Source organism: Hyperolius riggenbachi, unplaced genomic scaffold (assembly GCF_040937935.1).
Source record: "Hyperolius riggenbachi isolate aHypRig1 unplaced genomic scaffold, aHypRig1.pri scaffold_156, whole genome shotgun sequence".
Lineage (NCBI taxonomy): Eukaryota > Metazoa > Chordata > Amphibia > Anura > Hyperoliidae > Hyperolius > Hyperolius riggenbachi.
In genome coordinates, this window is record NW_027152369.1 from 328927 (window position 1) to 344446 (window position 15520).

Here is a 15520-nt window from a genome sequence, read left to right on the forward strand (position 1 = left end):
ACCACAGTTGCTCCCCCAAAGAAGAGATTCCTACTTGAAAGCAAAAGCATGCAAACAGCGTGACCTGGGAGAGACATCACTGATGGGGGTGGGGAGCTGTCTGTGCCCTCCTTCCTTCCCCCACCATTTTGGAGTGCAGCTCCCAGGGTATTCACACCAATTTGGATGAAAATGTTCGCTGTCAGGCAAGGCTCTGTTCATGGGGGTTCCGCTATGGGTGCTGACCACACTCGGGTGGGGGACTACCCACATTTTTCTGGGTTTTGGCAATTGCCGGATCCCCGAATTACCTGTACACAGGGCATGGACTATAGCATTGCAGCTATAGCCGCAGTGGCACGGTTTGCGGGATGCAGCTGCGTACTCACAACAGGAAGTGCAGTTGCGAGTCTCGTAAGACGCACGACGGCAAGTGGAAACGGGCCCTAAAGAACATATGACGCCCTAATGTAGAAAAAAGTTCCTGCATGGTCACTTATTTGTCCTCATGCCAGGAATATCACCAATGCACATCACTGACAGGCAACAGTTGGAACCATAAAGAATGTTGGCCACGGATGCTAGATTACACCAGTGAAGAAGATGGAAGCATGACTGCTTGGGCAAGGGGCATGCTGGGAAGTTGTCACATGGTGGGGGAAGGAGGAATGTGGCAAAGATTTACTGCAGGTTTTTTTTTTTTTTTCTCAAATGTCAACCTTATATATCAGATGAGAAACAAAAGTATAGTTATGGTGGAAATGCAAGCTCTTGTAAAATATAAAACATTCATGGAAAATGACATCAAACCGCAATGAGGGGGAAAAAACAGTTTTAAACATCACAAAAGTTTAATAGAGCAGGCAGGCATGACTGTAAAAACTCTACGAAAACCTCTTCCATAGCACTTACAATAAAAGTTCTTTATCAACATCACAATTTTCAACAAAACAAATGCACATACATGTTTTATTGTTACCGGACACAGGAAAGCACAGAACACAATCATCCAAAGCTACAGACTAACGGCAAAGCAGAGTATATATATATATATATATTTATATATGGTTTAGCCAGCAAAAACATATGCAACCAAGTTATGTAGAGTCCACTGTATATGGACACAAAACAGTCCTGAAAACAGGGTTAATTAAAATATAGCCTTAAAGTGTACCTGTCATGGGGGGGGGGGGGGGGGGGGGGTGTTTCTATTTTATTTAACTGGGGCTGCTACCAGCCCTCAAAGCGGTTTCTCCCATCCTATTTCTTTCAGCAGCTGAGCCCCTCTAAAAGTCTCATCAGTCGGAGGTACTGCGCATGTGCGGTCCCAGATGCGCACAATCCTGTGGCGTTCTGTAGCCCAGATGGGTGATCTTTCAGAGGGCCATAGCTGATCACTAAAGCACGTCTGGAATTCACCGATTGTGGAAATTACAACGTGCCCAATCACCCTTTCTGAGGACCAACTGGCCAAAACCGAACTGGGCATATTGGGGACAACATATCCTGGAAGATTTGATCAAATGGGCCAGAAAAATGTATACAAGTGAGGCCAGCTTTAGGGCTGGTTCAGACGGACGTTTGGAGGCGTCTCGTTAGTTGGCGTCGCGGCGGCAATGCGTTCGGATGCGGTCGCGTGTTTTCTTCCCCTAGGGGGACATTACCCGTCGCGGTTAACCGCCCCTGGAAGCAACATGTAGCTTCCAGGGGCTCCTTGAACGCCAGTGAAAATCGGGACCCGAACGCCGCGTTCGTGCAAACGCGCGTAAAAGCTTGGTACAAACGCTCCCATTCACTTGAATGGGAGCGTTTAACGCCAAGCCCTGAACGCTGGCAGTAAACGCTCTGCAAGCGTCCGTCTGAACCAGCCCTTACACAGTCCGTGAACAATACAGACACTTATGTACAAACACAAGCGCTGCAGGAAAAAACAACAGGACAATGGAGGTTATGGCGTTTGTAAATATATGTAGTGTTTTCGCTTAAAAAACAAAACATTTTTGTAAAACTGAAAACTAACTTTTCAAAGTACCAAGTGACAGACCATGTAAAAAGCCTTTTGCTACGGTATTTTCTGCTAAAGTTAGAACTCCAAGCACCGCACAGGTGAAAGGTCACTCTTCTTACCAACAATTGAATTCACCCGAAGCCTTTCAATTACGATTCAAAGCCTACTGGGTATGGGAAATACAAAAGAATGGACTATTCAAGGGCAGGTTGCAAAGTACACATATACAGTATAGAGAACTCCAGGATGGGTTAATCTTTGTATACTGTTTTTCCATTGCTTATAGCGTGCTTTGAAATACTAAGAACATTGAGTCCTGCGCTGTAAACACTGTAGCCTGGATGAAGTTTAAAAAGAGTTGTCAGAAGCTGGTATCCCTGCCTCCTGCTGGGCTAATAAGCAGCATCTCACAGGCAGAACACAGCCGCTCAATTATCTTTTAAAGCAGCAGCAGGGTCAGCCATACTATCATATTGGGAAACAAAACAGATTTAACCACTTAAGGACCAGGGGATTTTGCACTGATCGGTGCTGCGTGGGCTCCACAGCCCGCAGCACCGATCAGGAATGTGGCAGGGCGATCAGACTTCCCCCCCCTTTTTTCCCCACTAGGGGGATGTCCTGCAGGGGGGGTCTGATCGCCGCCAGCTACTACTGATTTGCGGGGGGGCTCCTCAAAGCCCCCCTCCGCAGCGTTTTCTGGGCTCCCCGGCTTTCCCTCCCTCTACCTTTTTTTCTGAGCGGCGCAGGACGGAATTCCGTCCTGCGCCTGATAGGATAGGCTTCTGCCTATCAGATGACGGCGATCCCCGGCCAATCAGAGGCCGGGGATCGCCGATCTACGTCACGGCGCTGCTGCGCAGCAGCGCCGTGTGATGTAAACAGCGGGGATTTCTTCCCCGGATGTTTACATTATGCGTGCAAGCCGCGATCGGCGGCTCGCACGCTGTTCACGGAGGCAGGCTCCGTGAACTAGCATGGAAGCGGCCGTTTCCATGCTATACCACTAACGACCCGCCGACGCCTATCGGCGTTAGGCGGTCGTTAAGTAGATAACTACTTGTTCTACTTACATAACAAATGCATTGTACTGTCCATGTTTCGATTTCTGTGGATTTTATATAGTAAATAGAGAATTATGTTCCTGCCATGTGGCATATTGATTCTCTCTAACAGAAGCTAATCCTGATGTAATTTCCTCCCTTACTTTTTTCTTTTGCCCTCAGCCAATCAGTGAGGACAGTGAGGAGCAGTAACGTGGGAGGGGTGATGACAAGCTTCCTTCTCATTGGCAATGGCAAAAATAGAGCCAGGCTGACTGAGATACGATTTATTACAGAGAAACATGTCCGAATAGAGTGGAGTGCTTGCAATGCAGGGTGAGGTTCCAGGCTGCATAATAAACACAAAGCAGTGGGTAAATGGAATTTGATTTTGTGGCGGACAATCCCTCTTTAAAGATAACAATATCGTACTCGCAGCTAGAAAACTGACAGATGAGCTAGTAGCTGCAAACATTTTAACAGTCTAACAAGCCTAAGTTTTAAAGGGCAAAAATTACAAATATTTAAATGTAATGGCCAATCCAACAACACTTAATGGAATTCTCCTTTAACAAAAAAAGTCGATCATTGTTTAGAGATGGCCAATAAGATGCAAATACTTCTCATTTACATGCAAATTTCATGTATATGAGGTTTGGCATTGGGAAAATTCAGCAGGAAGTTCATTTGATTGAAGAAATACCAATCTGCATAATATTTACATTAAATCTGCATGCAAGCTGGAATAATTAGCATGTCATTGACCCATTGGTCAATGCAAACGGTCTATGAGACACCAATAATTTTAAAGCTTATGGAACTTAATAGAGCTCGGAATTGGATCAATCAAATGCCGTAGCTGATAAGTTTGGTTTGTCCAAATACAAGCTGAGTAAGTTTGCATAAAACCATCATCAACTTGAAATGATAAGCATCTGACAGACCTTCTCTCTTGGTCAGTAGCAGTTAGAGGCCTGAACACACAATCAATAGGCTGCATAACTGGAAGACCACTTACCACCCCATCCATGGGTTATGTTTAAAGCAATCCTGAGGGGAACCTAATGGAAAAAAATGAGATCCTTGCCCACGAAGAGGAAAGCCACTTGATCCTCTGGACCACCGCCACTGGCCGGGAACCTCTTGAAGGTCTGACCTACACGCAGTGGTGGTACTCTCACAGGAGCAGTAAAGGGACACTTGACACAGTGGGGAGCAAGGCCACGATAACATACCCAACAAGCTCGTCAGACACGTTTCGGGGGTCCGTGCACAGAAATGGATGTCTCCAGGATACAGGAAGCCTCTGGAGGATCCACGTTTCCCACTTCATACACAAGTATCTTATTCTTTCCATTAGGATTGCCTTGGGTAAATATAGTGCACTACAGCTGGCACTCTTCCCACCCAGGTTCCTGAACAACAGAGGGAGTTGGAGGTATCAGCAGCATCACCCCACCCCCCCTTTCCCCCAAGAGAAGCCAAAAAGCATCATGGCAGTGGGGTGGGGAAGCTGCTAATGACACCTCCAAATACCCTGTAAGGGACACAGGCAGTAATGAGGGACCTAAAGAAGCAAATCCCACTGGTGGCAAAGTCTGTTAGTTTTATACGTGTAGGTTCGGGCCCGCCTATAATACAACATAAATAGTGGCCTCCTCCATCACCTACACAATCAGCCTATTTAAATGTTTCAACAGATCATTTGGCCCAGCCAGTGCAATGGAAATCTATCCTGATAACACACCAACTATAAAATAATACGTTATCCTCAACATCCCAACAGTCTCACAAAATCAATGTGGCTCTAAATAATGCTAGCGAGTCCATAGAGTTAATTTCACACAGGCCTTGTTTGTTTCTTACACATTATTGCTTTGCTACGCATGGGGGAATCATATCTAGGACCTGATGCAACATTGTCTTACCCCTTGCAGGAGTGAGGATGTTCTGAAAAGCTAGGAACACACACTGCATAGGTTCTGATCAACAGCTTGTTTAATATTCACTACAGGATTTATGTACATAAGGAAATCTTTGATAGCTCCTCAATATCAGTAGCTCATTTGGTAAGCCATACTGCGCCACTTGAGAACAGATTGCTATGATCACTGCTAGCTTTGTACTGCTTGATGCAATACAAAGCTAAGCAGACATTTCTCTTGTACCGTTCCCATCCAGAAAAAAACGTTTAATAGCTTGCCATAAAGATTTGAGTATTAATGCATTAAGACTCTTGAGGAGTGGTGCTATAAAGTGAACCTTTAAAGTGAAGCTCGGGTTCAAAACAAGCACTTACCCTGAAAAGAGGGAAGCCTCAGGATCCTATTGAGACTCCCCTTGCTAGTCTAAAGCCCCTCCGTTGCCCCCTCCACGTCGGAGCCATACAGCTACTCTGTCTAATACGCAGCCATGCAGTAGATGCGCGAGCCCACTTGCGCATGCGGTTTTGCGGGTCTAAAGAGTGGGCGGTCCCACGCGTCTATGAATCGAGGAATGAGTCTAAGAGGAGCTGCGCGGCCCATATATGATTAGTGACAATGCCTTGTCACTAATCTTCAGTGGGCCACGCTCAGCGACGGGGGCCATCAGACCAGAGAGGGAAGTCTCAATAGGATCCTGAGGCTCCGCTCTCTTTAGGTAAGTATTCCATTTTGTACCTGAGATTTGGCTCAGGTACTCCAAGGTGGCCATAGGTCTATAGACTTGGCGGCCGATCGACCATCAGATTCCATTATCATCGAACTGGATGAAAATTGGTGCCACCAAGAGCATGCCTGATTGTGACTACCAGGTATATAGCACAAGCCAAGTCCCCCTTGCTGCATGTGTTCCTAACATTATCATCCAGGTCCACCTCTAGTCACCGTTGCACAGGCCCACTGGTTTAAACTTGGACAACATTTTGGTAACAGCTATGAAAAAAAATCTAATACACTAATATGTCCCCAATCACATGGCATTCATGGTTATTAGCAAATCAAAGCTTCTGGTAGCAGTTTAATCAGCTGTTGTGTAAATCACCGACCAATTGCAAGCCCCAGCTTCCTCCTCTTCCTGGTGAGGGGGTTAGGAGACATTTTCACTCCATCACTGGGCATAAATCACACGATTTTCAGGGTGCGATTGCAGATAAAATGACACTCATCTAATTAAACAAGGGTGCAAAGGTGAACAGAAAGGTCTTTCTTTCAAGTTTAAAACTAGCACTCATTTCTGCTTCCGAACAATTCTTTACAGGCTAAAGGAAAAATCTGGTTTGGTTACCTGACACACAAAAAAGGTTAAACTGTCCTCCATGTACAGAAACGCTCAAAGTGATGCTCCACAAATCCAATTTCTAGGTGGGAAAATAGCACAGAACAACAGGGACGTTACCTAAAGGACCCAATATCACAAAAATTCTAAAATTTTTAATACCTGCAAATATATATACAAACAAGAAGCAAGTCTAATCCAGAGTAAAATTAGCCATAAATTACTTTTTTCCCCTATGCTAATGTCACAGCAGGTGGTATAAACCTGACAGAACCGACATGTTTTGAACTAGCCCATCTCCTCATGGGGATTCTCAAAGTTTTCTTTACATTCAAAAGCACTTCGTAAATGGCAGTTGCTCCATCCAACTGCCAAAAAAAGTGTGCAGTCATCAGGGAGGCTGGGCAGCATCTCTGTACAAACACTTTTCAGAAAGTGTCTTTATAAACAAAGGCCATGCTGAAATGGACTAGTCTAAAACCTGTCAGTTCTGTCAGATTTCTATCTACTGTAAGTGACAGCAACATAGGAGAAAAGTAATTTATGGCTGCTTTTACTTTGGAAGAAATGTATGTGTTTACATGCATTTTAAATGCTAAAATGTTTTGCAATAGTGGTTCTTTTAGGGCCAAAGGAAATCTGAAACTCATAAGTGAAGTTCATTAAAGAGACACTGAAGCGAAAAAAAAATATATGATATAGTGAATTGGTTGTGTACTATGAATAATTACTAGAAGATTAGCAGCAAAGAAAATATTCTCATACTTTTATTTTCAGGTATAAAGTGTTTTTTCTAACATTGCATTATTCTATAATATGTGCAGATTACACAACACTCAGCATTCAAAATGAGTCTTTCAGAGCAGTCTTTGAAGTAATGACCTCTCCTCTAGCAGAGGAAAAGTAAATAGTCCAGAAACAGTTGAGATAATAAAAGTCAGATAACAGCCCTCTCCAGGACTAACTTAGTCGGAGAGCTTAATGGCTTGTTTGCATAGAGATAACAACTGGAGTTTCTCAACGCTTCCTGTACTGGAAACAATTAGACTGATGTATCTGATCTTAATGTTTTATTTCTTAGCTGTACTACACATACAAATCATAATATCATGATTTTTTTTCGCTTCAGTGTCTCTTTAAGATGCTAATAAGTTTGATTTTCATGCAAATATCATGCAAGTTGTAAGCAGCCTGCAAATGAGCCAAACTTTTTCATGATCTTTGGAATCAATTCCAAGCTGAATACAGTTTGCTTCAAAGGACACCTTAAGTGAGGGGGATATGGAGGCGGCCATATTTATTTTCTTTTAAACAATACCAGTTGTCTTACTGTCTTGCTGATCCTTTGCCTTTAATACTTTTAGCCATAGACCCTGAACAAGCATGCAACAGATTAGGTGTTTCTGACATTATTGTCAGATCTGACAAGATTAGCTGCATGCTTGTTTCTGGTGTGATTCAGACACTACTGCAGCCAAACAGATCAGCAGGATGCCGGGCAACGGGTATTGTTTAAAAGGAAATCAATATGGCAGCCTCCATATTCTTCTCTATTCAGTTGTCCTTTAAAATAAACCAGTAAATAAAAAAATCAATTTAGTTACCTTGGTAGAGCAAAGCTTCTGGATCCGCCAGAGGCTTCCCATGTCCTCCTCCAAACTCCCGATCTAGCGCTGGGACCCTCTGGCAGTTTCCTGTCTGTGAACTAGCGTGGCTGCGCAGGACAACTAGCACCTGCGCAATAGAGTCACTCAGGCTTCAGCAGAAAGGCCAAGCCCCACCGGCTACATGCTACTGTGCAGGCTTCCTGTGCGGTACAGCCATGCTCATTCACGGATGGGAGCGCGGCCGCGTGCGTCCTTCCATAAGCCCTTGTCGAAGGGGTCCAGGGAGCCCCAGTGCTGGAACAGCGAGTTGGAGGGGGACGGCTCAGATTGTCCAGAGTCTTCCCTTTATTGACGCAAGTACTCATTTGGAGAACTTTTTTTCCACTTCAGGTACACTTTAAAGGGAACCTGTGGTGAGAGGGATATGGAGACTGACATGTTTATTTCCTTTTAAACAATGCACATTGCCTGGCTGTCCTGCTAATCCTCTGTCTCTAATACTTGAATGCAGACCTGAATTCAGACCCTCCTCTCTGCTCTAAAAGATTAGCAACAGCATAATAACCGAAAAGCATTTCCTTGTCGCAGCTCATAGAATTCCACAGAGAGGCTGCAGTGTAGTTACTTACTTCCTGGTTTGCTGGGAGCACAAAAAGAGTTAACCTCCTGTGTTTATATATTAGCGCTCAACTATATATTAGCTCTCAACTAGCTCATTACTTGCTAAGAAGGGAAAATTAGACAGGTTGTTCTCTACAAACGCACACAGGGTGGATTTCTTTTTGTCTTCCATCTCTCCTGTGCAAGAGTTCATGTCCGCTTTAAGCCATAGACCCCAGCACAAGCATACAGATCAGATGTCTATGACAAAATCTGACAAGATTAGCTGCATGCTTGTTTCAGGTGTGTGATTTAGACCCTACTGACAAGATCAGGACTGCCAGGTAACTGGTATTGTTTAAAAGGAAATAAATATTGCAGCTTTCCACAGGTCTCACATCTCGGGTTCCATTTAAATCTGCATGCAAGGTGCAATAATTAACACCACAGTGACCATCTCTACACGAGACCACCCTGGTATTCGGTACATAATGACCAGCATTGCAATACGCAAAGAACTGCTCAAGGCTTCAGTCCCGTAAAATGAGCGACGTCTCTTTCGTACAAGGTTGCCATTTTAAAAACTATATTACAAAGCAATGTAAATAAATACAGCGCTAGTACAAAAAGCTCTTATTTACAGTTTTACAAATTAACTGTATTCAGTGTAAATGTTGTGTTTTAAAATACACAATTCCATTAATGCGAGTTACTTTTTTTTTTCTTTGTACAGGAATTATAACGTATTCAGTTAGATGCTTAGACATGTATTAAAAAGAAGAAGAAAAAAAAAAAAAAGAGAACTAAAAATTCAAGTTAACGCAATATGTCTCTTGGTGTAGAATTAAATATAGACAAACCCATTTTTTATATCAAGAATGGGGTCTGTTAAAGTGCTGATAAGGTATTTTGTGAATGTTCAGGAAATACACTAAACATCTTAAAGCTTTAGTCTCTGAAGAAATTACAATGTATTCACATTGCTTAGTAAAGTCTCTCCCATTGGTCACTCTGCATGTAAGTCCGGGCGGGGCCATAGCGCTGTGCTCATCCCTCTGCTGCAGTGTCAGGCTTCACTATCTGGTAGGTTATTAGGTATTCTGGGTAGGCCTGTGGAAAAGATCAAGAGCATCCATCATTAGTCTATCAGTTCACCTGTGTTACTTCATGACTCAAAGGGAAAAAATGATAATACAAGAAACAGTGAAGCTCAACCCTTTAGCAGCCAATTTATTTAGAAGCTTGCAAGTGCTCCAAGCCAATTTAGTTTAGCACATTTAAATAAAATGTTTGTTACACTTTCTTTGCTTCTAATTACCGTATATACTCGAATACATGTCCATCTCGTGTATAAGTCAATTCCAATATTCAACCCTCTTATGCTGGAATTTTGTATTGACTCAAGTATAAGTCTACCCAGCAAAGTTAATGGCTGCACTTGGGGCTCAGGAGGGGGTTAATAATGACTGCACTGTATACAGTATTGCAGCCATTACCCCCCCCCCTCCCCTAAGTGCAGACAATAACTACTCCAGGCCCCCAAGTGCTGCAATTATTCACTCCCTTTTATGCAGCAAAGTATTCCCCCCCCCCCCCCTGCCCCTTTCTTTGTTGTGGCCAGGACTTGCAGACATGTATTTTCTTGGCATTTCCTTTCCTCAAAGTATCACTTACCACAGGGTAAATTACTGCAAATGGGAAGGTCACTATTAGTACACACACACATTACTCTCAGTGTGCTCAGAGTTGCCCGTGACTCATGTATAAGCCGCGCGTATATACATTGCTGTAATGTGTGTTTATGGCGACTTGTCACTAGGGGGCAGTGTGAGACAATAACAGAGGACTTCTGCTTTCACTTTCTATATGTTCTGCTAGTATAGAGAGTTCAAAGTATTCCAAGAATTTACAGTATGAGTTCTACTGACTGAGGTGAAAAGCAGTGCCCTTATCTCAAACAAGGCAATTCTATTGAAGCTGCTAATGGGTTGATAAAATGCAAAGAGCCTGCAGCCTTTAATGATGTGGTACCTACCAGTATAATAAACAATGAAGCGATATAGACTACCTATGAAAAGATCCTTTCCTCAGGGTCAGTTCACACTCAGTCTACTGCCCAGCGTTATACCACACAGGACTAATAATATACATGTAGGAAAGGGCCCAAAGCACTGCGAGGTACAGATCCCTACTAAATACCATTACCACACGTTTTGCCTTTGTTAAAGAAACTCTGTAGTGAGAGTGATATGGAGGCAGCCATATTTTATTTTTTTTTCTTAAATTACGACATTTGTCTGCCAGACCAGCGGGTTTCTTTGGCTGTAGAAGAATTTGAACAACACATTTGCGTTTTTTTATAATCTGCATTTTCAACTATTGAAAATATACAGTATGGTTGTTTTGTTGTTTTTTTTAAACCAAAAAACGCTTGCATTTTTGCGAAGCAGGTGATTTCGCCACTCAGCGCCAAAGCTGGGCGCCGCTATAACACTAATGCTAGTGCGTGGGGTGCGTGAGGGTAATTCGAACCCCAGAATTACTGCTCCCTCCAAGTTGCTATGACTCAGAGGGGAAGAGTATTGCCACTGGGAATTTGAGCAGCATTCGGCTGACCATGCGCCCAACTCACCAGCACCACACCACATACGGGCATTTTTGCTGCTCCACAGGAAAGCATTAAATACAGGAATAACAAGCATGCATGCATGCAATTTTACATAGCAAATCAGACAGCTGAAACTTGCAATGCAGCCCATAGACTCATTGTGTGCAATTTCGTATATGTTTTCTGCTATGCAGCGAGATGCATGTGATTCAAATAATCTTTGGGTGTTACTATTCCCTTTTCATAATGCAACAAAAAAGGTTGGCAAGTGTGACATAGTTCCACTTTTTCTCATCAACATGAGAAAACCCACAATCCACTTTACAAAATGTATAACCGGGTATAAAGAAAAACAAAAATTCAAGCAGTAGCAATGTGCAGAGCCCCAAAATATCATCAATTCAAAACCAGCATGGTGTGTACAAGTATTTACCTGCTCTCCCCTGTAGATGACGTACTCTGCCAGCGCCAGACCATTAACACTAGGCCGCCCAGTGACGGAATGATGACCAGGAGGTGAATGGGCCATTTTCATTGCACTGAACTGCAGGAAAGATTTACCCAGAGTCACCCGGCAAAACAGCAGCTGCCTGCAGGGAAGAAAAGAGTGCTTTTGACAAATAAACTAAGACTAGATCTCAAAGCGGACCTAACTCCAGACCTTTCTCTGTGCTCTAAAAAAAAATAAGCAACAGCATCAAACCCTTTAAAGAAAAACTTTTCTTTGTTGCAGCCCACAGAACTCCTACTGAGATGCTGCACTTTCTGGTTTCATGGGACCACTGAACTAGTTAACCTCCTGTGTTTACATATAGCCTGTCTGAAAGCACATATCAGACAGCTCAAACTACAGTGGCTCATTGCTAGCAGATAAGGGAGAATCAGACAGGCTATCTCTAAATACATACAGGGTGGGTTTCTCAGTGTTTGCCTTCTGTCCTGTGTAAAGGAATACACTTATAGATTTGCAGCAGATTCAAATATCAGATAGATTTCTGGCAGATGCCTGTTCAAGTCGAATCTGATGGGAATCTGATGAGTGCCACACACTAGGAACAGATTTCCAATAGATTTAAGAATGAAATTATTGCACTATTAAATCCAACGCAACTCTATGGGCCATGGATTTGCTACCAGCAGCAGATCAACCTAGATCTTCCATCCTGTCAGATAGATCAAATCCATTAAAATCGATCGATAGATTTGAAAGAATCGACTTCTCATCGATTCTATAGAATCGTTCACTGAAATCGACCAGTGTATAGGCCCCTCAAGAGTTTAAGGCCTGTTTAAGAGCACACATATATCAACAAACGATCAAGATACTACATGGAGTGAACTATGGATCACATCTAAACAGTGTAAAGATGTAGAATAAAGTGCATGTTAAAAGGCAGACATTCCAATGAGAAGATTTGATTTGTTACTTTAAAATATGTTTTTCCAAGATCAAAAGGCTATAAAAGACATGTGTCTAAGAAGGGTGGAATAAACAAAAAAGAGGAGAATGTAGAAATGCTGCCATCTGGTGGTACAAACAATAATAAATTACCATCATTTGCTAGCAGTGTTATTTAACGGGGCTACATGCAATATAGTAAAAGCACATACCTGTGGCAAACATAACAAGATCTGTCTTTGTGGACAGGGCAGCCAGTGCCGCCTCCTATGCCGTAGACATACTGGTTGCTTTTTGAAGAATTTTCAGCAAAGTATATGCCTGCACCAAACATCCCGCCAATGTAAGCGTGCCTTTCATCAAACCCTTTGTGAATGATTGCATTTACAAATGGGGAACCTGGGAACAAATGGGAGGTAAACACAGTTTATTCCAGTCTTCTATCCATGAAGAATATTTACATTTTGTCGGTTTAAAAGTTCATCACATACAGTAACCTGAAGCCTATCTTAACCTATCTACAAAGCGTTAACGTTACCCATGTTACATAATGTATGGAGCCAAAACTCCTGCCCAGTGTAGAAGAGCATTAACTGCCTCACTATTGAATGCATGTCAGGTCATCAGCATTGCACCATTTCTGCAAGGCCTATAGGCTTACTTTGAAGATGGTAGGTAGGCCAGGAGTCCGCCGACCAATTGCTATACAGATGTTTCTATGGCTACGTTAGGGCTTGGTACCTGTAAGATGATCACAGACTGGGGGAGCAGGTATTGAGCCTTTGGGGGGAGGTATCAAGGCAGCCAAAACTCTCTTATAGGCTAACCATATTTTCTAAAAATAGGCATACTTCTAGCGATGATGGGCAGATTCAACCAAGAGACACATTTCTTTCTGATCGAATCTGATTAGAGAGATAGCCTATACCCCGCAGGCCAATTTCCAATTGATTTAATTCTGAAATCAATCAGGATTTGGCCTAGTGACACCGCATCCACCACCTCGCCGATGCCGTCCCCCGAATGGCAAATGTGCCTCCCCACTATACTTTACCTTCCTGTGTCAGCCGCTGTCTCCGGGCTCCACCCGCATACAAGTGCCCCATGTGGTTTCCGGTGCGTGTGACATCACACATGTGCTCACGTTACCGCATACACGGCAACCACATGAGGCTCGTGTATGCGGATTGGGAATAGAGCCCTTAGCCAGCGGCGGACACGGACAGGTATAGTGCACCTAGCACATTTGACATTAGGGGGGGCTGCGCCGGTGTTTTGTCACGGTCACTGCTACTGCCGCACACCTGATCAACCAAAACGGCCTGACATCTTGCAGCATGTCCGATCTGGATACATGCAACAGATTTCGGCCCCGAATTTGGTTGCATCTTGATTGCACCGTTTTGTTTTTGATTCAATAATTATTGGATGGTCTATCAGCTGCCAAATTAAGAGATGTATGGCCACCTTAAGTATACTTCTCTTTAATTTAATTACATTCATGATGTGAAAAAAATTTTGAGGAGAAAAATACAGCACATTTATTGAAGCACAAACAGGCACCGCTATTGTGAAACCCCAAAGAACAGGAAGTGGAAATGTTATTTCTGGAAACTGGCTCTGTCACAGTGCGACCATGAACAGTCCAAGGTAGATGCACCTGCAAGTCTCCACCATAAAAATCAACAAACATTTATTGAGGCATTGACAAAAACAGCATAACAATCTGTCATGTGTTTTGGACATAGGTGATCTAGGAAATGGTGATCACAACACCTATCATAATCCCGTCTTCCAGCCCACCTCCTTCAGATGATTTTATTACTATTTAGTATTTATATAGCGCCAATCTCTTCTGCAGCACTGTACAGAGTTGTCTTGTCACATAACTGTCCCTCAGAGGGGCTCACAATTTAATCCCTACCCTAGTCCTATGTGTGTATCCAGTATTGTATGTTACATACAGGCAGACGTGCTTTGTTTTTTATTAAAAATCTTAATTGGTGAGGCAGCCACTTCAATCATGTATAGCGAGGTAGATCCAGTTCCCTCTCTGACAGGAAGTTATTAGCCATGTATCCATGCGCTTCCTGTACCCAGAATATCGGCAAATACTACAGTGAAAATGCATTCCCAAGCAGAAGCACAATGTGATCTGTAGCAGCTGACATTTGGGTGACAGCATGGCTCTCACTCAGTTTCTGTCTGTCTTGTTATAAACTCTTGTTATAGACTTACCATGAAAGAGCATCCTCTCATTGGAATGGTTATGATTTTCCTCTGTAACCTCTTTTCGCCGGTGTGTGTATTTTTCCCAGAGTTTCTTATTACATACTTTCTGAATCTGCAAGGACATTACAATGGATGATCAGCAGAAGCTCAAAGTAGGATCCCAGAGCAAAAGTACGACCTTCGAAGAGTTATCAGTATTATAATTACACTCCTAGCAACAGGAATGCTGCAGTTTGGCAAGGACAAGTGAGAGGGATATGGAGGCTGCTATATTTATTTCCTCAAACAATACCAGTTGCCTGGCAGTCCTGCTGACCAATTTTAGTGTCTGAATAACACCAGAAACAATCTTGCCAGATCTGACAAATGTCAGAAACACCTGATGTGCTGCATGCTTGTTCAGGGTATATGGCTAAAAGTATAAAAGGCAAAGGATCAGCAGGACAGTCAGGCAACTGGTATTGTTTAAAAGGAAATAAATATGGCAGCCTCCATATCCCTCTCACTTAAGGTGTCCTTTGAAGCAAACTGTTTTCAGCTTGGAATTGATTCCAAAAATCATGAAATGTTTGGCTCATTTGCAGGCTGCAAACAACTTGCATGATATTTGCATGAAAATTAAACTTATTAGTCCATACTAGTACTCTTCTCCTGTTGGACTCAAACCACTCAGGAGCTGCAGCCACTAAGGGCGCGCTCAAGAGGCCACCCTAAAATTAAGGAGTCTTGCCGTGAACTCCTTACTGAATAGGTACTGATCCTAGCCAGGATTTGAACCCTGGTCTC

At 43.1% G+C, this 15520-nt stretch overlaps 1 protein-coding gene across 1 annotated transcript in view; it reads right to left on the bottom strand.

Moving 5' to 3' along the window:
• Positions 1–811: 811 nt before the first annotated feature.
• LOC137543675 (poly [ADP-ribose] polymerase tankyrase-2-like) overlaps positions 812–15520 on the bottom strand; it is a gene marked incomplete at its 5' end in the record, with an annotated part of 57762 nt that continues 43053 nt past the window's right edge. The window contains 4 exons of the mRNA XM_068264798.1: positions 812–9605; positions 11537–11693; positions 12715–12901; positions 14741–14846. Of these exons, the coding sequence (XP_068120899.1) occupies positions 9543–9605; positions 11537–11693; positions 12715–12901; positions 14741–14846 (513 nt within the window). The remainder of the gene's footprint in view (positions 9606–11536; positions 11694–12714; positions 12902–14740; positions 14847–15520) is intronic.